The 24,592-nt window shown below is 39.9% G+C and overlaps 1 protein-coding gene across 2 annotated transcripts in view; it reads left to right on the forward strand.

Annotated features, from left to right (window-relative positions):
- Positions 1-22,243, forward strand: part of ZNF182 (zinc finger protein 182) — a 28,583-nt gene extending 6,340 nt beyond the window's left edge. Inside the window, exons 3-5 of one of the 2 annotated variants that reach the window (XM_073799487.1) lie at positions 14,752-14,878; positions 15,193-15,285; positions 19,330-22,243. In XM_073799487.1, the coding sequence (XP_073655588.1) occupies positions 14,752-14,878; positions 15,193-15,285; positions 19,330-20,957 (1,848 nt within the window). In that variant the 3' untranslated portion in view covers positions 20,958-22,243. Of the gene's footprint in view, positions 1-14,751; positions 14,879-15,189; positions 15,286-19,326 lie in introns of both variants that reach the window. The other variant, XM_019943455.2, reaches the window with a different exon arrangement.
- The last annotated feature ends 2,349 nt before the right edge of the window (positions 22,244-24,592 follow it).

Here is a 24,592-nt window from a genome sequence, read left to right on the forward strand (position 1 = left end):
TTTTTGTTCTTCTTTCTTTAAGTGCTTTAGGTGCAAGGTTAGGTTGTTTATTCGAGATGTTTCCTGTTTCTTAAGGTAGGATTGTATTGCTATAAACTTCCCTCTTAGAACTGCTTTTGCTGCATCCCATAGGTTTGGGTCGTCGTGTCTCCTCTGTCATTTGTTTCTAGGTATTTTTTGATTTCCTCTTTGATTTCTTCAGTGATCACTCTGTTATGAAGTAGTGTATTGTTTAGCCTCCATATGTTTGTATTTTTTACAGATCTTTTCCTGTAATTGATATCTAGTCTCATAACGTTGTGGTTGGAAAAGATACTTGATACAATTTCAATTTTCTTAAGTTTACCAAGGCTTGATTTGTGACCCAAGATATGATCTATCCTGGAGAATGTTCCATGAGCACTTGAGGAAAATGTGTATTCTGTTGTTTTTGGATGGAATGTCCTATAAATATCAATTAAGTCCATCTTGTTTAATGTATCATGTAAAGCTTGTGTTTCCTTATTTATTTTCATTTTGGATGATCTGTCCATTGGTGAAAGTGGGGTGTTGAAGTCCCCTACGATGAATGTGTTACTGTTGATTTCCCCTTTTATGGCTGTTAGTATTTGACTTATGTATTGAGGTGTTCTATGCTGGGTGCATAAATATTTACAATTGTTATATCTTCTTCTTGGATCGATCCCTTGATCATTATGTAGTGTCCTTCTTTGTCTCTTTTAATAGTCCTTATTTTAAAGTCTATTTTGTCTGATATGAGAATTGCTACTCCAGCTTTCTTTTGGTTTCCATTTGCATGGAATATCTTTTTCCATCCCCTTACTTTCAGTCTGTATGTGTCTCTAGGTCTGAAGTGGGTCTCTTGTAGACAGCATATATATGGGTCTTGCTTTTGTATCCATCAGCCAGTCTGTGTCTTTTGGTGGGAGCATTTAATCCATTTAAATTTAAAGTAATTATCAGTATGTATGTTCCTATTCCCATTTTCTTAATTGTTCTGGGTTTGTTATTGTAGGTCTTTTCCTTCTGTTATGTTTCCTGCCTAGGGAAGTTCCTTTAGCATTTGTTGTAAAGCTGGTTTGGTGGTGCTGAACTCTCTCAGCTTTTGCTGCTCTGTAAAGTTTTTAATTTCTCCATCAAATCTGAATGAGATCCTTGCTGGGTAGAGTAATCTTGGTTGTAGGTTTTTCTCCCTCATCACTTTAAATATGTCCTGCCAGTCCCTTCTGGCTTGCAGAGTTTCTGCTGAAAGATCAGCTGTTAACCTTATGGGGATTCCCTTGTGTGTTATTTGTTGTTTTTCCCTTGCTTCTTTTAATATGTTTTCTTTGTATTTAATTTTTTTTTTTTTTTTTGCGGTACGCGGGCCTCTCGCTGTTGTGGCCTCTCCCGTTGTGGAGCACAGGCTCCGGACATGCAGGCTCAGCGGCCGTGGCTCACGGGCTCAGCCACTCCGCGGCATGTGGGATCTTCCTGGGCCGGGGCACGAACCCTTGTCCCCTGCATCGGCAGGCAGACTCTCAACCACTGCGCCACCAGGGAAGCCCTGTATTTAATTTTTGACAGTTTGATTAATACGTGTCTTGGTGTGTTTCTCCTTGGATTTATCCTGTATGGGACTCTCTGTGCTTCCTGGACTTGGTTAACTGTTTCCTTTCCCGTATTAGGGAAGTTTTCAACTATAATCTCTGCAAATATTTTCTCAGTCCCTTTCTTTTTCTCTTCTTCTTCTGGGACCCGTATAATTCGAATGTTGGTGCGTTCAGTGTTGTCCCAGAGGTCTCTGAGATTTTCCTCAGTTCTTTTCATTCTTTATTCTTTATTCTGCTCTGCAGTAGTTATTTCCACTATTTTATCTTCCAGGTTACTTATCCATTCTTCTGCCTCAGGTATTCTGCTATTGATCCCATCTAGAGTTGGTTTTGTTTTTTTTTTTTTTTTTTTTTTGCGGTATGCGGGCCTCTCACTGTTGTGGCCTCTCCTGTTGCAGAGCACAGGCTCCAGACGTGAAGGCTCAGCATCCATGGCTCATGGGCCCAGCCGCTCTGCTGCATGTGGGATCTTCCCAGACCGGGGCACAAACCCGTGTCCCCTGCATCAGCAGGCGGACTCTCAACCACTGCGCCACCAGGGAAGCCCTAGAGTATTTTTAATTTCATTTATTGTTTTGTTTATCGTTGCTTGTTTCCTCTTTAGTTCTTCTAGGACCTTGTTAAATGTTTCTTGTATTTTCTCTATTCTATTTCCAAGATTTTGGATCATCTTCACTATTGTTATTCTGAATTCTTTTTCAGGTAGACTGTCTATTTCCTCTTCATTTGTTAGGTCTGGTGGGTTTTTATCTTGCTCCTTCATCTGCTGTGTGTTTTTCTGTCTTCTCATTTTGCTTATCTTACTGTGTTTGGGGTCTCATTTTTGCAGGCTGCAGGTTCGTAGTTCCCTTTGTTTTCTGTGTCTGTCCCCAGTGGCTAAAGTTGGTTCAGTGGGTTGTGTAGGCTTCCTGGCGGAGGGGACTAGTGCCTGTGTTCTGGTGGGTGAGGCGGGATCTTGTCTTTCTGGTGGGTAGTTCCACATCTGGTGGTGTGTTTTGGGGTGTCTGTGGCCTTATTATGATTTTAGGCAGCCTCCCTGCTAATGGGTGGGGTTGTGTTCCTGTGTTGCTAGTTGTTTGGCATAGGGTGTCAGCACTGTAGCTTGCTGGTCGTTGAGTGAAGCTGGGTGTTGGTGTTGAGATGGAGATCTCTGGGAGATTTGCACTGTTTGATATTACATGGATCTGGGAGGTCTCTTGTGGACCAGTGTCCTGAAGTTGGCTCTCCCACCTCAGAGGCAGAGCACTGACTCTTGGTTGCAGCATCAAGAGCCATTCATCCACACGGCTCAGAATAAAAGGGAGAAAAAGTAGAAAGAAAGAAAGAAAAGAAAGAAAGAAAGGAAGGAAGGAAGGAAGAAAGAGAAAGAAAGAGGATAAAATAAAATAAAATAAAGTAATTAAAATAAAAGATAATTATTAAGAAAAAAAATTTTTAAGTAAAAAAAAAACAAAAAATGGATGGACAGAACCCTAGGACAAATGGTGGAAGCAAAGCTATACAGACAAAATCTCATACAGAAGCATACACATACACAGAAAAAGAGGAAAAGGGGAAAAAATCATAAATCTTCCTCTCAGAGTCCACCTCCTCAATTTGGGATGATTCGTTGTCTATTCAGGTATTCCCCAGATGCAGGGTACATCAAGTTGATTGTGGAGATTTAATCCACTGCTCCTGAGGCTGCTGGGAGAAATTTCCCTTTCTCTTCTTTGTTCGCTCAGCTCCCGGGGCTCTGCTTTGGATTTGGCACTGCCTCTGCATATAGGTCGCCGGAGGGCGTCTATTCTTCTCTCAGACAGGACGGGGTTAAAGGTGCCGCTGATTCAGGGGCTCTGGCTCACTCAGACCGGGGGGGAGGGAGGGGCATGGGTGCAGGGCAATCCTGTGACGGCAGAGGCCGGTCTGACGTTGCACCGGCCTGAGGCGCACCATGCATTCTCCCGGGGACGTTGTCCCTGGATCACGGGACCCTGGCAGTGGCGGGCTGCACAGGCTCCCGTTAGGGGAGGTGGGGATAGTGACCTGTGCTCGCACACAGGCTTCTTGGTGGTGGCAGCAGTGGCCTTAGCGTCTCATGCCCGTCTCTGGGGTCTGTGCTGATAGCCGTGGCTCGCGCCCGTCTCTGGAGGTCCTTTAAACGGCGCTCTGAATCTCCTCTTCTCGCGCACCAGGAAACAAAGAGGGAAGAAAATGTTTCTTGCCTCTTCGGCAGGTCCAGACCTTTTCCTGGACTCCCTTCCGGTTAGTGCACTGAAGGGGTGCACTAACCCCTTCAGGCTGTGTTCGCGTCGCCAACCCCGGTCCTCTCCCTGGGATCCGATCTCCGAAGCCGAAGCCTCAGCTCCCAGCCCCCGCCCGCCCCGGCGGGTGAGCAGAGATGGCTCTCGGGTTGGTGAGTGCCAGTTGGCACCGCTCCTCTGTGCGGGAATCTCTCTGCTTTGCCCTCCGCACCCCTGTGGCTGTGATCTCCTCCGTGACTCCGAAGCTCCCCCCTCCGCCACCCGCAGTCTGCCTGTGAAGGGCCTTCCTAGTGTGTGGAAACCTTTCCTCCTTCATAGCTCCCTCCCACTGGTGTGGGCCCCGTCCCTATTCTTTTGTCTCTGTTTATTCTTTTTTCTTTTGCCCTACCCAGGTACGTGGGGAGTTTCTTGCCTTTTGGGAGGTCTGAGGTCTTCTGCCAGCCTTGAGTAGGTGTACTGTAGGAGTTGTTCCACGTGTAGATGTATTTCTGGTGTATCTGTGGGGAGGAAGGTGATCTCCGCATCTTACTCTTCCGCCATCTTCCTAGCCTCCTTATCACATTTTCTTAATCCATTGATCCAGCCATGGACACTTAGGTTGAGCCCTTGTCTTGGCTATTGGAAATAATGCTGCAGTGAACATGAAGGTGCAAATATCTTTTCCAGTCAGTGTTTTTGTTTCCTTTTGAATAAATACCCAGAAGTGGAATTGCTGGATCATATGGTATTTTATTTTTAATTGTTTTTTTTTTGCGGTACGCGGGCCTCTCACTGTTGTGGCCTCTCCCATTGTGCAGCACAGCCTCCGGACACACAGGCTTAGTGGCCATGGCTCACGGGCCTAGCCGCGCCGTGGCATGTGGTATCCTTCCGGGCCGGGGCACGAACCCGTGTCCCCTGCATCGGCAGGCAGACTCTCAACCACTGCGCCAGCAGGGAAGCCCTATTTTTAATTTTCTGAAGGACCTGTATACTGTTTTCCCTAATGGCTGCACCAATTTACATTCTCACTAACAGTGCACAAGGATTCCCTTTTCTCCACATCCTTGCTGACACTTGCTATTGCTTGTCTCTTTGATAATGGCCATTCTGACAGGTGTGAGATGATAGGTCATTGTAGTTTTGATTTGCATTTCTCTGATGATTAGCGCATCTTCTAATGTTCCTGTTGGCCATCTGTATGTATTCTTTGGAAAAATGTCTATTCAGGTCCTCTGCTTTTTTTTTTTTTTTTTTTGCGGTACGCGGGCATCTCACTGTTGTGGCCTCTCCCTTTGTGGAGCACAGGCTCCAGACGTGCAGGCTCAGCGGCCATGGCTCACAGGCCCAGCCGCTCTGCGGCATGTGGGATCTTCCCAGACCGGGGCACGAACCCATGTCCCCTGCATCGGCAGGCGGACTCTCAACCACTGCGCCACCAGGGAAACCCCCTCTGCTTATTTTTTAATTGGGTTGTTCGTTTTTTTGATACTGAGTTATGTGAGTTCTTTATATATTTTGGATATTAACCCCTTATCAATTATATGATTTTCAGATGTTTTCTCCTGTCTGGTAGGTTGCCTTTTCATTTTGTTGATGGATTCCTTTGGTGTACTGAAGCTCTTTTTTTTCAATGTAGTCCTATTTGTTGAGTTTTGCTTTTGTTGCCTTGCTTTTGGTGTCAAATCCAAAAAAAAAATCATTACCGAGACCAGTGTCAAGGAGCTTACTACCTATGTTTTATTCTAGGAATTTTATGGTTTGGGGTCTTATGTTCAAGTCTTTAATCCATTTTGAGTTAATTTTTGCACATAGTATAAGATAGTGCTCCAGTTTCATTCTTTTGCATGTGGCTGTCCAGTTTTTCCAACACAGTTTATTTTAGAATTTATTGAAGAGGCTGTCTTTTCCCCATTGTATAGTCTTGGCTCCTTTGTCATAAATTAATTGACCATTTATGCATGGGATTATTTCTGGGCCTTCTATTCTGTTCCATTGATCTATGTTCTGTTTTTATGCAAGTACCATACTATTTTGATTACTATAGCTTTGTAATATAGTTTGAAATTAGGGTGTGTGATGCTGCCAGCTTTGTTGTCCTTTCTCAAGATTGCTTTGTCTATTCAGGGTCTTTTGTGATTTCATACGAACTTTGGATTGTTCTGTTTATGTGACTCGTTCATTTTTATAGCTGTATAGTATTCTATTAGTGGATGTACCAGTTTGTTCAACCATTCTCCTATATACATGTGAATTTTGGTTGTTTCAGTATTTTGTAATTAAGAATAATGCTGGGGCTTCCCTGGTGGCACAGTGGTTGAGAGTCCGCCTGCCGATGCAGGGAACACGGGTTCATGCCCCGGTCCGGGAAGATCCCACATGCCGCGGAGTGGCTGGGCCCGTGAGCTATGGCCGCTGAGCCTGTGCGTCTGGAGCCTGTGCTCTGCAATGGGAGAGGGCCACAACAGTGAGAGGCCCGCGTACCGCAAAAAAAAAAAATAATAATAATGCTGAAATGAAATATATTGTGCATATGTTGTTTCCTTTTTGTGCAAGTATATCTTCTATGTAAATTCCTACAAGTGGCATTGATAGGTCAAAGGGTAAACACAATTTATTAGATATTGCTAAATTCTCTTCCATAAGGGTTGTACTGTTTAACATTCCCACCAACAATGTGTGATAGTACCTATTTCTCTATGGCTGTACCAACAGAGTATATTGTCTGGCTTTTAAGTTTTTCTAATCTGCTAGGTAAGAAAAGGTATGTCTGTATAGTTTTAATTAGCATTACTATTATTATGAGTAAAGTTGAATGTAATTTCATATATTTAAGAGCCATTTACAGGAGTTTCCTGGCGATCCAGTGGTTAGGACTCGGCGCTTTCACTGCCATGGCCCCAGGTTCAGTTCCTAGTTGGCGAACTAAGATCCTGCAAGCTCATAGTGCAGCCAAAAAATAAATAAAATATCTATAAGAGCCATTTTTATATCTCTTGTTAATTGTCTTATATTTTTTGTCTAATTTTCTATCACATATTTGTTCTTCTTTTCCCTTTGATTTTTAAGAGTTCTTTATATATTAAGGATATTAATCTTTATCTGTGATATATGTTACAACAATCTTTATTTGTGATATATGTTGCAACAGATTTCCCCCACTGGTTTGTCATTTGTCTTTGGACTTACCAAAGTGTTTTTATATTTTTGTGGTTGTATTTATTAATCTTTTATTACATCTGAATTTTTATTCATAGTTAGAAAGTCTTTCCCTCCATTCAGGTTATATGGACATTCACCCATGCTTTCTTCTAGTACTTTGTTTGGTTTCCGTTTTTTACATTTAGCCCCCGATCCATTTGGTGTTTATACTTGTGTATGTAATGAGGTATGGATCCAATTTAGCCTTTCCCAAATTGCTTTCCAGTTGACCCAGCACCACTTATTAAAAAGTGTGTCTTTCACCCTGTGCTTTAAGAGAATGCCTGTATCAGAGTATGTTCTGGTATTTGGTAGGGCTACTCCCTTCCTCACAGTTTTTCTTTTCCAGACTTTTCTAGCTATTGTTGCACATTTATTTTTTGATATGATCTTTAGTACTACCTTGTTTAGTACCATTAAAAAGCTTGTTTTTTAAATTGGGATCACATGAAATTTATAAAATAACTTAGGGATAACTACATGTTTGTGACTTTCTGTCATTCTATCTATGAAGAGTTGGACAACTCTGAAGTTAGAGGGAACTGTCCCAATAAGAGACCACCCTCACTTCTGACACCAATTACAAGTTTGGGGGTCCCCAAGGTCACCCTTGGGTTTGACAATTCACTGGAGGGACTCACAGAACTCACTGAAAACTGTTATACTCATGGTTATGGCTTTTTACAGGGGAAGGATACAGATTGGAACCTGCCAAGGGAAGAAGTACATAGGGCAGAGCCCCAGAAAGTACCAAACATGGAGCTTCCATTTTTCTCTCCCCATGGAGTCAGGGTGCATGACTTTGTGTGGTTGGCATTGATGTGTGATAGTACACATGGAGTTCTGTCAACCAGGGAAGTTCTTGTGATCCTTGGTGTTCAGAGTTTTTTGTTTGTTTGTTTGTAAACATTTATTTATTTATTTTGGCTGCACCAGGTCTTAGTTGTGGCACTCGGGATCTTCACTGCCGCATGCAGGATCTTTTAGTTGCAGCCTGCAGGATCTTTAGTTGCGGCATGTGGGATCTAGTTCCAAGACCAGGGATCGAACCTGGGTCCCCTGTATTGGGAGCGTGGAGCCTTAGCCATTGGACCACCAGGGAAGTCCCCCAGAGTTTTTAATTAGGGCTTCATTTTATAGGCATGATTGTCCATGTGGCTGCTGTCTGTCTCCAGCCCCTCTGGGAGTGACCCAAAGCCCCCACCCTAAATCATGTGGTTGATCTTTCTGGTGTGGCCAGCCCCCACCTAAACTTACATCGTTATGCTATTCATGGTGACTCAAGGCCCCTACGTAAAACTTCCTTCCTTCCTTCCTTCCTTCCTTCCTACCTTCCTCCCTCCCTCCCTCCCTCCTTCCCTCCCTCCCTCCCTCCCTCCCTCCCTCCCTCTCTCTCTCTCTCCCTCCCTCCCTCCCTCCCTTCCTTCCTATCTGGTTATTTTAAGGAAATTACCATTTATTCTAATCTTTACTGTTTTTTTTTTAAATTGGGATTGGGTATTGAATTCTGTTTCAATATTTTTGTATCAGCATTTCTTATATTAATTAGATTAATCATGTAAGTTTTCTCTTTAGGTCTGTTTAATGGTGATTTATGTTAATGAATCTTCTAATATTGAACTATCATTGTATGCCTGGAATAAATTTTAATTGGTCATGTGGATCTATTCCTTTTGCTTATACAGTTGACCCTTGGACAACATGGGTTTGAACTGTTTGGGTCCACTTATATGTGGATGTTTTTCAATAGTAAATACTTCAGTACTACACAGTCCAGGTTTGGTGAATCCACAGATGTGGAAAACCACTGATATGGAGGGCTGACTATAAGTTATACGTAGATTAACCCCCATGTTGTTCAAGGGTTAACTGTATTTTATTTAGGATTTTTTGCACTGTTGTTCATAAGTGAGATTAGTCTGCATTTTCCTATTTTGTACAACCTTAAATGAGTTTATGTGTCAAATTTATACTCAGTTCTCGTACAAATTTGGAAGCTTTTCATTTTTCTATGCTCAGGAAGAATTAGAGCAGTTAGAGTCTTCTAAGGTCTCTTGTGAGCATGAGTCTTATCCTGGGCATATGTGTGGCTTTCTACATTCCCCTGTACATGGGTGCTTTTGAATGTCCTAATTTCCCAAAGGATCCCCCCCCAGTATTTCCTCTCAGGCCTTAGGCAGTCTGTTGTCTGTCTGGACTGTAATCTTTTGCCCCAGGCATCTTTGGATTGTTAGTTTGCCTTGCAGCCTTTAAGAGCAATGCCTACTGCTTTCTGGCCTGAGTTCAGAGTTAGGTGAAACAGAGAGGAGCACCTTGCATCAGTCTTTCTGGTAGCCCCAGACAGGTTAGAACAGACACACACTAATTTGTGAATAAGGTCTGCTCTGCTTCCTTTAGAATTAGGGGTTGGGGGTCCCACATGGGGAACATTGGCTGCTGCTGCTTCAAGACTGTTGTCTCTTAGGAGACGGGCAAGTAAAGATGCCATGAAGTCTTCCTGATGTCTTTTATTTATTTATTTATTTTTGGCGGTACGCGGGCCTCTCACTGCTGTGGCCTCTCCCGTTGCGGAGCACAGGCTCAGCGGCCATGGCTCACAGGCCCAGCTGCTCCGCGGCATGTGGGATCCTCCTGGACTGGGGCATGAACCTGCGTCCCCTGCATCGGCAGGCGGACTCTCAACCACTGCGCCACCAGGGAAGCCCTCCTGATGTCTTTTAAGTTGCCTTTTTCTTGATTCCATGTGGTTACTGCAAACCTTTGTTTTCCAGAGTTTTGACAAAGTTGGGTCTGACACTTTTTTGCTTTTTAATTTTCATTTTTGGGGTGGTAGTGGGAGAGAAGCTAAGGGCTGGGAGCTGCCTACTCTGTCATTTTGCTAATGCCATTGTGGGGTGAATTTCTTATCACCTGAAATATTTTCTCATTTTCTGTTGTTCTCAAGCTTTGAATGGATGCACACTGTTTTCATCTTTTTAAGGACTGTTGGAGGTTGTGGTGACTTGCACGATTCTTGGCTCAAGAGCCCCCTCTTTTGTCAGTGAGGCAAACTGCAGTTCCCTTAATGGAGACTTTCTTTTGGCACTGTGGAGGGGCCCCTTGTGTGTGCTCTGACTTGTTTTAGTTTGTTTAGGTCATTTTTTGTCTCACATGACCTTCAGTTTCCCCCTCTAGCTTTTCCCCTTTACAACCCAATCTCCACATGGTTCTTCCTCATTCCTTTTTATCATCTGCTCCCTTGGAGGTGATGCTTTTTTGTGACTGCCACCTTGGGTCCCATATACCGTTCTTATAGCTGGTGCTGTGACTGATCTAGCCCACTTTTCAGTGTTTTTATACTTATGGTAGATTTTCTCTTTCTAAGCTTTGATTTCAGCTCATTCTTAGGTTCTCTGCTCCCCTCTCTGTTCTCTTGACTGTTTTCTTCATACCCTTCTCACACTCCAGAAAGGTTTGTGGCAGTAATTTGAAAGCCAGCTGAGCTGGAATTTGGTATTTGTTTTTCAATCATAGGTAATTAGAAATGTGTATAGTACTCTCTATTTTCTATTATAAGTTATACTGAAGGTATAGGTTATGTGTAGTTTTATTTGTTCTTCATATTGATCTGTATAGTTGTTTGGAGGATATGTGAAGAGATTTGGATTTAACTACTTCACCTTTAACAGGTGAAGTTATTCCAAATTACCTGGAGGAACCTTAATTTTTTTAATAAAAAATTAAGGTATAATCTGTATACAGTAAAATAGGCCTTCAGTGTACAGTTCTGCATCTTTTGGCAAACTCTGCAAGTTTTGACACTGCCACAATGAAGATGTAGAACAGTTCTATCGCCTCCCAATACAGTTGACCCTTGGAAACTCGGGGGTTAGTGGTTCCAGCTCCCTGCACAGTTGAAAATTTACGTATAACTTTGGACTCCGTCAAAATTTAACTGCTAATAGCCTAGTGTTGACCAAAAGCTTTACCAATAACATAAACAGTCTATTAACACATATTTTGTATGTTATATGTATTAAATACTGTATTCTTACAATAAAGTAAGCTAGAGATAAGGAAATGTCATTAAGAAAATCATAAGGAAGAGAAAATACATGTTCAGTACTGCACTGTATTTGTCGATACTTAAGTTTGTGTCGTCTGTTTACAAGATGAATCACGTCTGTCAGTACCTACATTAATATTGTCTTATATGATACAAAATACTGTAGATGTTATACAGATTATTAACACGATATCAACAATGAAAAGATAATATGAAAAATTCATATTTATTTACAGTTATAACGATTTATACATTGATAACGAAGCAGCAATATGATTGCTTTATGGTAGCATAGTGTAGTCGATATGATTGCTTCATGGTAGCTTAGCCTATATACTAATGAATGGTTATATAATTTTATGGCATACAGTATTACAGTCATATTCATAATACAGTATTGGAAACATTGTTATATTTTTTAAAAACCCACTTACCTGTGATGATAGGCTGATAAGCAGTTTCTCCAATTATGAGAGACAAGGGCATACTGTATGGTAATAAAATTCTTTGAAAGCAAAGTTATAAAATAGTAGGAAAACTAACACATTATTAATTTTATATAAATATCACCATATGCCTATGTAAGGATAGAATAGTATCTACATATATTTTATGCTTTCATGACATTCCTAAATTTTTCTTAATATTTTCAATATTTCTAGGCTATGCAATTCATCTGTGAGTTTTTTCAAATTGTTGCAAATCTCCAAAAATTTTTCCAATATATTTACTGAAAGAAATCTGCATATAAGTGGACCCATGTAGTTCAAATCTGTGTTGTCAGATTGTCAATCTGTGTTGTCAAGGGTCAACTGTATTTCCCCTTTGTAGTCAACCCCTGGCCGCACCCTGGCCCCTTGTAATCACTGATATATTTTTGGTCTCTATAGTTTTGCCTTTCCCATGTTATATAAATGGAATAATACAGTATGTAGCTTGTTGAGTCTGGCTTCTTTCACTTAGGGTAATACATTTGAGGTTCACCCATGTTGTTGCATGTATCATTAGTTCTTTCAGTTTTCTTGTTGAGTAGTATTACATTGTATAGATTACAGTTTGTTTTTCACTCACTGGTTGAAAAACATTTGGGTTGTTTCCATATTTTGGTGATTACAAATATACCTGCTATATAAATGTTCATGTACAGGTTTTTGGGTTTACATAAGTTTTCTTTCCACTTGGGTAAATATACCTGTGAGTGGGATTGCAGGTCCTATGGGAGTATATGCTTAACTTCATAAGAAACTAGAAAACTGTTCCAAAGTGGCTGTTCCATTTGCATCCCTATCTATGATAAATGAGACTTCCAGTTGTTCCACATCACCAGCACTTGGCATTGTCAGTTTCTTTTCCCATTCTGATACGTATGTAGTGGTAGCTCATTGTGGTTTTGATTTGTAGTTTCCTCATGGCTAATGATGTTGAGCATCTTTGTATGTGCTTATTTCCCATTTATATATCTTTGGTAAAGTATGTCTCTTTTGCTTTTTTTTTTTTTCAGTTTTGAGAGTTCTAGTTCTTATGTATTCTCAATACAGCTTCTTTGTCGGGTATATGATTTGTAAATATTTTCTCCTGTTCCATGGCTTTTTATTCTTTTAACAGTGTCTTTTGAATTTTGGTGTCACATCAAAGAAATACTTGGTAAACCTAAGGTTAAAAAGATTTTCTCTTATATTTTCTTCTAAAAATTTTATAGGTTTAGATTTTACATGTAGGTCTGTGATCCATTTTGAGTTAATTTTTATATATGTTGGAGATATGGATTGAAGTTCTTTTTTTATTTTTATTTTTTGGCATATGGATATCCAGTTGTTCCAACACCATTTGTTGAACTGGGAACTCCCATTTTCCATTAAAGTGCCTTTGCATTTGTCAAAAATAATTTTAAGTATAAAGATATAAAGCACCTTTAATTATAACATACATGAAGTACAGTTTATAAGTGTACAGCTTGATGAATTATCACAAAGTGGACACACTGTGGAGCCACCCCCAGGTCAACGTGAAGATTATAACATAAATCACGACCTAAATTCCCCTTCATGCCCTCTTTCAATCAATATCAGCCTCAAATGTAATCACTCTCCTAACTTCTGACATCATGGATTAGGCTTGCCTGTTCTCTTACTGTATATAAATAGAATTATGCAGTATGTGCTCTTTTGTGGCTGGATTCTTTTGCTCATTAGTACAATTGTGACATTCATCTATGTTGGATATGCAGCTGTAGTTCATTGCTTTTCATTACCACATAGTATTCCTTTGAAAGATTGTGCCACAATTTACCTACTGTATTTTTGAGGGACATTTGGATTTTTCCCACAACTTAGTATTAGAAATAGTGCTTCTGTGAACATCCTACTTGTTTTCTAGAGCACACGTGCATGATTTTCTCTAAAGTGTGCACCTAAGAGTAGAATTTCTGGGTCATAGTGTTTGCAAATCATTAACTTTAGTAAATAATGCCAAACTGTTTTCCCAAGCAGTTATACCAGTTTTTAACATTCCTACTAACAGCGTGTGCGAGTTCCCATTTCAACACAATCTTATGGCATTTTATTTATCTATTTATTTATTTATTTTTGCAGTGCGCGGGCCTCTCACTGTTGTGGCCTCTCCCGTTGCGGAGCACAGGCTCCAGACGCGCAGGCTCAGCGGCCATGGCTCATGGGCCCAGCCGCTCCGCGGCATGTGGGATCTTCCCGGACCAGGGCACGAACCCGTGTCCCCTGCATCGGCAGGCGGACTCTCAACCACTGCACCACCAGGGAAGCCACATCTTATGGCATTTTAGTCATATAATTATAATGTTTCTGGTGGGTGCCAAGTGGTGTCTCAATGTGGCTTAAATTTTCATTTACCTGAGTGCTAACAGGGTTGGGTATATTTTCTTATGTTCATAGAACATATGTCCATATGTTTATTTTTTCCTTTTAGTGAAGTATGTATTCACATCTCTTGTCTATTTTTCTGCATTGTTTGTATGTGTCTTTTGATTTGTAGGGGTTATTTTATATGTTCCAGATCAGAACGCTTTATCACTTATGAAAGCTGCCGATAATCTCCCCATCTATAGGTTGCCTTTACTGCTGTATTTTTAATCTTGTAACATGTATGTCTTTTCCTTTATGAGTAGTGCTTTTCATGTCTTGTTTTTGAATGTTTTCCCTACACCAAGCTTATGAAAACATTTTCCTATATTATTTTCCAGACACTTCATCGTGTTACCTTTCACATTAGATTTACAAATTACCTGTAGCAGATTTTTGTATATAGTGAGAGTTAGGGGGTTAAATGTCATTTTTGTCCCCATATAGACATCTGGTAACCCATCCACATTTACTTGAAAATATCATCCTGTCACTACTGTTTTGCAGTTTCAACTTTATCATAACTCAGGTGTCCGTACATATTTGGATTATCTTTTTAGTTCTACTGGACTATATGTCTATCCATCTATCCTTGTGCTAATGCCACATTGTCTTAAATATTCTGTTATTTAATATAATAGTTTCTCTACCATGACTTGTGATTTTTTTTTTCCCACAGAGTAGGTCACTAACTTGATAGGCATCCTGTATTAAATTATCATCATGAACTGGAAACCCAGTCAGAAGTTCCCCTACATTCATTCCATCCTTATCACCCAGTGGTAAGCATATTAGAATAAAAGAATGTGCAATTATAGGGACTCATGACATTTGAGGATGTGGCTGTGGATTTCACCCAGGAGGAGTGGCAATACCTGAACCCTCCACAGAGGAACCTGTACAGAGATGTGATGCTGGAGACCTACAGCAACCTGGTCTCTGTGGGTAAGAATGGCTTTCTCAGGTAATTTTGCTGTTTATGATTATTCTGTCCAATAGAACGCCTTTCCTTTCTCAAGTTTGGAAACTTCCAAGGCCTCTGAACTGATTGAAGAGTTTGTCATTAAATTCCATGGATCAGAGTTCCTTTTCCCCCTTTGCTTTCCTGACAAGGTGTTTATGAACTCAAAACTCAGCTGAATTGGTTTGACGACCATTGTGTCAAGTGATATATCGCTTGTACTGCCCCAAACTCCACCTTCCTTTTTCTCAGAGGCTCTGAAGACCAAGGAGGTATTGCTATCATTTCTCATTAGCAGGGCAGCAGGTTACCAAACCAGATCTCATCCTTAAATTGGAGGTAGAAGAGCCATGCCTGCCAGAAGGAAAAATCCCAATTTGGAGCTTTCCAGGTAAGTGGGATTGACTCAGGCTATGGGGACAGGAGGTCCCAGCTTGTCAGTCAGGGGTGAGGACCTGTGAAAGGACTTTCAGGAATATCTCAGGAATGGTTGTTGGAGGACAGGGACATGAACACCTAAGACACCCCCTCCCCTATCCTACACCCACCAGACCACTCTCCTTAGGTTGGTGCTCACCAATAAGTTTCTGCACAGCTCCATTTCCCTGTATAAAGTTGTCTTGTAAATGACAGTCCGCTGGCCCCACGCCCTGCCAGTTCTATCGTTCTTACCTCCCACTACTCATCTGAAGCCAGGCCCAAATGAGTCACAGGCCTAGGCACTAATGCTCTAATCCCAGATTGGGTTACCTGATTCCATCCAGTTTAGACATTCCTATGAGATTTGTTCTCCTAAAGCATCTTGATTCTCTCTTTAACAACAGCTTTATTAAGATATAATTAACATACAATAAAATTCACTCTTTTGAAGTGAAACTCAAAAACTCAGGATGTTTATTATATTCACAGAATATACTGTCTAACCATCACCACTATCTAATTCTAGAACATTATCATCACCCTCCAAAGAAACTCCTATCCCTTATCAGTCACTCTCCATTCCCCAACCCCCATCCCCTGGCAAGCACTAATCTACTTTCTATCTCTATAGTTTTGCCTATTCTGGACATTTCTTATAAATGGAACCATACAAAATGTGGAATTTTATGTCTGGTTTCTTTCATTTGGCATGTTTTCAAGGTTTGTCCATATTGTAGCATGTGTCATCATTTTTTATGGTGGAATGATATTTCATTGTATGGATATTCCACATTTTGTTTATCCATTCATCTGTTGATGGACATTTAGGTTATTTCCACTTTTTGGGTATTATAGATAATGCTGCTATGAACATTCATGTAGAAGTTTTGAAATGTACATTTTCATTTCTTTTGAGAACATACATAGGAGTGGAGTTGTTAGACCATGTGATAGCTGTTTGTGTTAAAATTTTGTGGAACTGCCAAACTGTGTGAATATCCTGTTCCTCCAAAATTTTTACCCGGTGGTTTTAACATTCACTGATGATTCTTGCCTGAATCAATTATTACTAAGATGGTTAGAAAAATGGTGCATTTTCTATCATTCCTTCTACATTTGTAAGTTGGCATTTTTCTGTAAAGAACTTTCCTTCTTTATTGATTAGCTGGAATACTTCAATAAAGAGGGATTGCCCTCCATCTATTACAGTTGACCCTTGAACAACACAGGTTTGAACTGTGCAAGTCCACTTATATGCGTTTTTCAATGGTAATGGTACAGTGCTAGATGATCTGCAGTTGGTTAAATCCACGGATGTGGGACCGCAGACTAGGAGGAGAAACTACCTATATGGAGGGCCAACTATAAGTTACAATTGGATTTTCAACTGTGCAGAAGGTCAGTGCCCCTAACCCCTGCATTGTTCAAGGGTCAACTGTATTTGGTTATATATGAGTTACATGTATTTTTTCCATTTCTTTATCAGTTTTCAAAATGAGTTGGTTTTGTAGCATCATTCAAAGCCTAGTATGTCTTTTTGGAGTATCATTTATGGACTTATGGATTTAAACACTTTTATGTTTTGATCCATTGCCTTATCCTTTTTATAAATCAAACTGCTCTATCTCTGGCCAGTGGAAACCCCTTCAAGTTGGGTCCCTAGGCTTTGGTAGCTTCCTTGCTTTCTGTTGTTACAAGATGTTCCAGGCTCATATTATACAGTTCCTTTCTCTGCCCTGGAATCAGCCATTTCTCCAAGGAGCCTTGGTTCTTTTTAGTGGTAAATAATGTTTTGTGACCACAGTTTGGATGTTAGGGAATTGTTTCTCTGGCCTTTTCATTGACATAGCTAGGAACTACGTAAACAAAGATTTTTAAGAGAAAGACATGTATTCAAATGTATATTTCCAAATCAAATTCTGGACTTAAAGGTTTTTAATTTATTAATCTTACATCTGATGGTAATATTGTTAATATTATTCTGAGATTGCTGAATGTGTATAGTGGGTTGAATCAATTGAGGTAATCATGTTGGTGCCATTGAGAATCAAGACTTTTTAGCATGGTTGTTAGGAAATACAGATGAGGGGATATTTATTACTATTAGGGAATCCTTTTATTTTCAATTTTGCTTTATGAGTATATAAAATATTTGCAAAATATTAACTTGGTTCCAAAATCAAACCTAGAAAATAAAATCAAACCTAGAAAACAAGGTATATTCAAAGAAGTCCAGCCTCTTTCCCTCTCCATCCTACTCTCTCTCTTCCTTCCCCCATAGGTAACCATTTGTTAAAATTTAAAGATTTATCCTTCCATTGTTTTTTATAGTATGAGCCTATATTATTTTAAATATATACTTATATATTTGTTTCCTCCTTAGAAAAATGTTAGCCTACTGTGCTTATTTTTATACACCTTCTTTATTCAGTTAATTCAAGAACATGTTAAATATACTGAGATAGTCCTTACTTCTTTTTATAGTAAATGTAGTGACTCAATCATAATAGTAGTAGCTGTATTGTAATAGTGGTAGTTGTTATTCTAGTAAACATTTGAAGTGCTGTCCATAAACATTACATTTCGGTGGGCACTGTTATAATTCCTGTTTTCCAGGTGTGAAAGTAAGATGCAAATAGATTAGCTAATATGCCTAAGGTCACAGAACATGTAAAAGTCTGATCCAGGATTTGATCCTGGCCTAGAGAACTTATGACCCTAGCCACATGTGCTATGTTGCTTCTTAACCACCTAAGGAGGTCCAGATTCAGTAGATCCTTGGTGGAGCTTGGGTCCCATCGAATGTATTTTGTAAAAGCTTTTCTTATGATTATGATATTCACTCTCAGTTAAGAACTAGTGCTTTACTATGGAAAGAAAGGAAGTCATAGGAAGAGAAGCCACAGCTGCATGATCCCTTTTAAAATTCAGTATTACTCTCAAATGTTGTTATTAAATCTAAGTGGTAATATGAGTAGTTATTGTACTCTTCTTTCAACTTTTCTGTATGTTTGAAATTTTTCATATAAAATTTTAGGAAAAGGTGAGAAGAAAATTAAACTACAAAAAATAAAAATTCAGTGTATGTGCAAAAAGTATTTACTGTCCAGGATACCATTGGTTTTAAGACACACCACTGAGAAATAAAATTTTCCAGCAATTTATGACATGTCATTGATTGTAAGGTGAATCTGGATTCAGAGGTTTTAAAATGTGGAATAATATGCATCTTATAATTGATGAAGTATGGTATATTAAAGGCAAGGCCTTGCAATTTTAACTGTCTAAATGAGTGGTACAGATAACTGACTACTTTAGAAGTTAATGAAAGTTAAAGTTATTGAGGAAGATCAGATTAAGCTTTTTTGAAAAGACTGAACTGCTTCTTGAAAGTTATCTAGATTCTGAATATAGCAAAATATGGAGGACGGGGCTATGTGAGTGACGGAACATGAGGAAGGGTTTGGAGTTAATAATAGACGGAGTTTTTAGTGGAATTAGTGTAGACAGAAGCAGAAGGTGGTGTTGAAGAACTGTGAATGCAAACTTGGATGAATACAAAGGTGAATCCAAATTGGGCAAGGATATTTAGGTTTCTTTGTTTTTGTAAGGCTAATTATTCTAGATATTTCTCTCATTTACTGAGAATGTGGGCTTCAGGATTGTTGTAAGATTTGAGTCCACAAGTCACAGTGTTGTATTTCTGTCTAGGTGGAAATAATGTAAGTCAGGAACAGTTAAGAGTTCATATGATAAATAAAGGGTGATAATATCTCCAGAGTGATGTAAAAGTAGAGGTAAGAAAGACTGAGATGTTAGGGTAAGATTGTTTTGGGTAACAAAAAGGCTAGCAGGTGGGAGTTTAGTAAAAGAACAGGATTTGATGGCTGTGATTCTCCAGGAACTCATAAAATGAGATATCAGTATCAGCTTTCATATGGTAGGGCATTTCTAAAGAAGGTCCATTCCATAATGTCAAAGTATAAAGATGGTGTATTGTACTTCTTTCTAGAAGAAGCCTGCCAGGTTGATGAACAGTTTGAGAGACAGCATCAGGATGACCAAGATAAATATCTGATGCAAGTTGGATTCCCTGACAGGAAAACAATTACCACCAAGAGTGGCCTTGACTATAATGAATTCGGAAACATACTTCATCTGAATACAAACCTTGTTGCTTCAATACAAAGGCCCCATAAATTTGAGTCATTTGGATATAATATGGTAGATAATTTAGACTTATTTAGTAGAAGCTCTGCAGGAAAGAAGCATGATAATGAATGTGCAAAATTATTCTTCCATACTGAGTATGAGAAAACAACTCCTGGAGTAAAACCCTATGGATATAAAGAGTGTGGGAAGACCCTCAGGCAAAAGAAAGGTCTTAGTCTACATCAGAGAATTAAAAATGGAGAGAAACCCTTTGAATGTACTGCATGTAGGAAAACCTTCAGCAAGAAGTCACACCTCATTGTACATTGGAGGACTCATACAGGAGAGAAACCCTTTGGATGTACAGAATGTGGAAAAGCCTTTAGCCAAAAATCTCAGCTCATTATACACCTGAGAACTCATACAGGAGAGAGGCCCTTTGAGTGTCCAGAATGTGGAAAAGCCTTCAGGGAAAAGTCAACTGTCATTATACATTACAGGACTCATACGGGAGAGAAACCTTATGAATGTAATGAATGTGGAAAAGCCTTCACTCAGAAGTCAAACCTCATTGTCCATCAGAAAACCCACACAGGAGAAAAAACTTACGAATGCACCAAATGTGGGGAATCTTTCATACAGAAGCTTGATCTAATTATACATCATAGTACTCATACAGGAAAGAAACCCCATGAATGTAATGAGTGTAAGAAAACTTTCAGTGATAAGTCAACTCTCATTATACATCAAAGAACTCATACGGGAGAGAAACCTCATAAATGTATGGAATGTGGGAAGTCTTTCAACGAGAAGTCAACCCTCATTGTGCATCAGCGAACTCATACGGGAGAGAAACCCTATGAATGTGATGTGTGTGGGAAAACCTTCACCCAAAAGTCAAACCTTGGTGTACATCAAAGAACTCATTCAGGAGAGAAACCCTTTGAATGTAATGAATGTGAGAAAGCATTCTCTCAGAAATCCTATCTCATGCTACACCAGAGAGGTCATACAGGAGAGAAGCCCTATGAATGCAATGAATGTGAAAAAGCATTTTCCCAGAAATCATATCTCATTATACATCAAAGAACGCATACAGAAGAAAAACCCTATAAATGTAATGAATGTGGCAAAGCCTTCAGAGAAAAGTCGAAGCTCATTATACATCAGAGAATCCATACAGGAGAGAAGCCCTATGAATGTCCTGTATGTTGGAAAGCTTTCAGCCAGAAGTCACAGCTCATAATACATCAGCGAACACACACAGGAGAGAAACCCTATGCGTGCACAGAGTGTGGCAAAGCCTTCAGAGAAAAATCAACATTCACTGTACATCAGAGAACTCATACTGGAGAGAAACCCTATAAGTGTACAGAATGTGGGAAAGCCTTTACTCAAAAGTCAAATCTTATTGTACATCAGAGAACACATACAGGAAAGAAAGCCCATGGGAAAGGCCATACCCGGAAGTCTAAGCTCATTGCACATTAGAGAGTCAACAATGCAGTTATCTTCACTGAAGGAAAGTTTTGTCAGTTTAAGTAAACGTTTTAAAAGTATGTTCTGACTTCTGGTTTAAATATGGGGAGTAAAGTCAGCCTTTTTTTCTTTCCATCTCAGTCTTCGCCCAAAACTACTAGGAGAAAAAGAAGTGGACGTGTAATCTCTGTATCTGACAAAATTAGGAGATCGCTGAAACCCTGATGAGAGGGCTGCCAGAGGCAGAGGAAATCAAGCACCAGTGCAAGGAGATTTCAAAGGCTAGAGAGGAGTGGTCAAGGCTGCAGATGTGAGATAGCACTGGTAAGGACTGTTAGCCAAGTTTTAGGCTGAGTGCAAGACCAAATAGATACATAACAATGGTAACAGAGAGCATGGGCAGGTGGGACGTTTCCTAGACCCATTTGGAGTCTCAGGAGAGACAGGCAGGGGCCTCAACAAGGAATTGCTCAGACAAGCCATATTTGCAGAAAGTAGTCTATACTCATGAGAGGAGCAGTTGGCAGGGGCTGGGGAAAGAGAAGGGAGTGTTCTTGTGAAGAACCCAACAGCTGCCCCTATTTACTGACTCTGGAAAGTCAAGTCTGAAAAACCTACCAAATGCAAAAGTAATTCCAGTTAGAAAAACTCTGATCTGCCTAGAATGTGGCCCCATTTCTTCCCTTACATGAACTTCCAGCAAACAAGTACAGGAAAAACTCTTATTCAATGAGGAATGATTCCAAGGCAATCAAAACCATAAATGTACATGGCTTTTGAGCCGGCAATTCCACTTCTAGGAATGTATATACTCATGCATGTACAAAATGATGAACACACAGAGGTATTCAGTGATGCACTGTTTGTGAAAACAAAAGATTGGAAGCTTTCCACATGGCTCCTGAAATCATGGAATGTTCGCACAGCAACCTTTTAGGTAGACAAAAAAGAAAAATGGTTAAAGAGAACTTGGACAACATTTGTGTAGTGATGTGGGATGACCTCCAATATACATTATTAGAAAAGCAAGGTGCAGGATACTGAGGATAATATGCTACCATTTGTAAGTAAAAAGGAGAACGAATGGTGAATACATAATTGAGTGTATATGCATAAACTATCTCTGGAAAGATATACGAGAAGCTGGGAACCCTGATTACCTCTGGGAAAGGGAAGGGGAAGTGGGTGGCTGGAGGGAAGGAATGGGAGGGAGACAACTGTATATCCTTTCAGAACTTTTGAAAATTGTACTATGTGGATGTACTACCTTTTCAAAAAATAAAACTTTTTAAAAAGCATATTTTCTATTACTATTCTAATGAAGTCAGATTCTAGATGCAGGATTTCATAACATTTAGTATAGATATGCTCAATGTGGAGTTTCATTTTTTTAGAGTGAGTAAATTGAATTATCAGTCAGACAAAACAGATATCCAGCCAGTTCCAAAGGCACACAAGCATTGCTTTCTTGAGGTTGCCAAATAAAGTGATTCTAAGGTCAGCTGGGACTGCATTATGTAGATCTACAATAATTGAGACTGGAACACATTTCTTATTTAGTATGCACAGTGACATCTGTGAAAATATCCTGTACTAAAGCCTGCCAATGCCTTTCTATATCTTAAAACGACTTAAATTACTTCGTTCATGCATGTGTATGTATTCTTTTTACAAGAGATATAAAGCATAAATCCACAGAGAGGTTGAATAACTTGCCCCCCAAATCACACCTCTGCTGGTGACATTTTCCAAGGTGAGAGACAGATTGAAAGCCATGATCTTAATGGATACAGCCAAAGTCCATGTAATAGCACTTTTGCTCCAGAAGGAGAGGTCCCACTGTATGGATGACCATATTTGTGGCCCTCACCCTATTGTGGTTTTTCACTGAGGCCATCTCTGTGGTGGAATCAAGCTTAGTAGACGCAAACTATTACATTGAGAATGGATAAACAGCAAGGTCTTACTGTATAGCACAGGGAACTATATTCAATATCCTGTGATACACCATAATGGAAAAGAATATGAAAAATAATGTATATATGTATAACTGAATCACTTTGCTGTATAGCAGAAATTAACATGACATTGTACATCAATTATACTTCAATAAAATTGAAAAACAAAAGAAACATTTCATCCTCCTGCTGATAGAGAATATTCCTGGGGTTTCAGGCCCATCAAAGGTCACCCTTAAGTGGGATGGGGATGGGCGATCAGATCTGCCATTTCAGGTTGATCTTGGACTCCTGCTTCCTGGGGCCCAGATGGCAGTCTGATGTGATGGCCATGTGTGTAAGCAGAGGTGAGTGAGGCAGGGACCCAGAGGGGAAGGGGTGGAAATCTCCAGCAATAGATGTGAATAGCAAAGTGGATCTGGGGGTCATCATTGATAAGAAAGTAGTAGTTAGAGAAAAAATGTGTCTTTGTGGCATTTTACAGCTGCTGTATGAATTTAGGAGAAATAGTATTTCCTGTTAACTTGCAATTGTCTTTATCTGTACCTGTTATGCAGTGCTGCCTTTTTCTTTCTCACTCTGAGCTGATTTTCACTCTTTCTGTCCCAGAGAAGTTTTTACTCTTCACTACCCCTTTTGGCCAAGGGCAGGTGAGTTCAACTATAGAATATTATTCTGGAAAATTCACATCTTCGCCATTGTCTCGGTTACATTGATCTAAAGACGGTTTGGAGAACGTAATCTGTAGTTGGACAAATGTCCATTCTTCACATTCCTTCAAAAGCACCTTAGTGTTGCATCATCAGAAAGGACAGTGGCTGCACAGTAGCATTTAGGACTCTGGAGGTCCCACATTTAAACACTGTAACACGAACACTAGGGGAATGATTATACTAAGATTGTGTAGTACACTCCTAAGTCAAGAGCCAAGTTTACCCAAGTAAAGGAAAAGAGCAGATCCCATTCCTAATCTGAAGAGTATGCAGAAGCAGATATTGGTGGACTAGCAAAAATATCAGATACATTGATTTGCTTGTTTGTTTCTCTGATATTTTTAGTAATGTTAAAGGTCCCAGAGAACCTATTGGAATATAGGTACAACATTCTTCCACCTTGAGAGGCCAATATTATATCTAGAGTGGCTGTATGTTCAACCACTGCTTGTCTGATTTCATGAACCTCTCCTGCAAGGAGTTCTATAGCCTTAGTGACCTTGTCTAGTTTTCCTGCTGTTCTCTGAACAATAGTATATAGAATTTCACCCACTTTTCTGGCCTTTACAAAGTGTGGAAAGAAGAGACTTGGTGACAGAAAAAGGCAGTCCAAAATTCCTCTGGAGTAAAGTCTTTGGACTCAAATCAAGGTCTAGTCTCTCTCCTTCTGGAATCAAATTATCTAAAGACTTCTTTCTCTGAAAAGGAAACTTATTGAAGCAAAAGAAACTCTGGGTGATCTTAGGGGCTCTTTTGAAGGTAGGCATTAATTTACCAAGATAACAGATGCTGTGCAATTTGCAGTTAATAGTCAGGCATTTATGTTACAAATCCAATACAGTTCTGTCAGGGGCCACCAACTGATCTGTCTTTGGTCAAGATAACCCCTATGGGGTTGTCAAATGGTATTGTTTTGCAGCATTTGACAAGAGTGGTCCCATGCCAAGCATTGACAATTTTAGTAATAGAGACTATT

This window comes from Tursiops truncatus, chromosome X (assembly GCF_011762595.2).
Source record: "Tursiops truncatus isolate mTurTru1 chromosome X, mTurTru1.mat.Y, whole genome shotgun sequence".
Classification (NCBI taxonomy): domain Eukaryota; kingdom Metazoa; phylum Chordata; class Mammalia; order Artiodactyla; family Delphinidae; genus Tursiops; species Tursiops truncatus.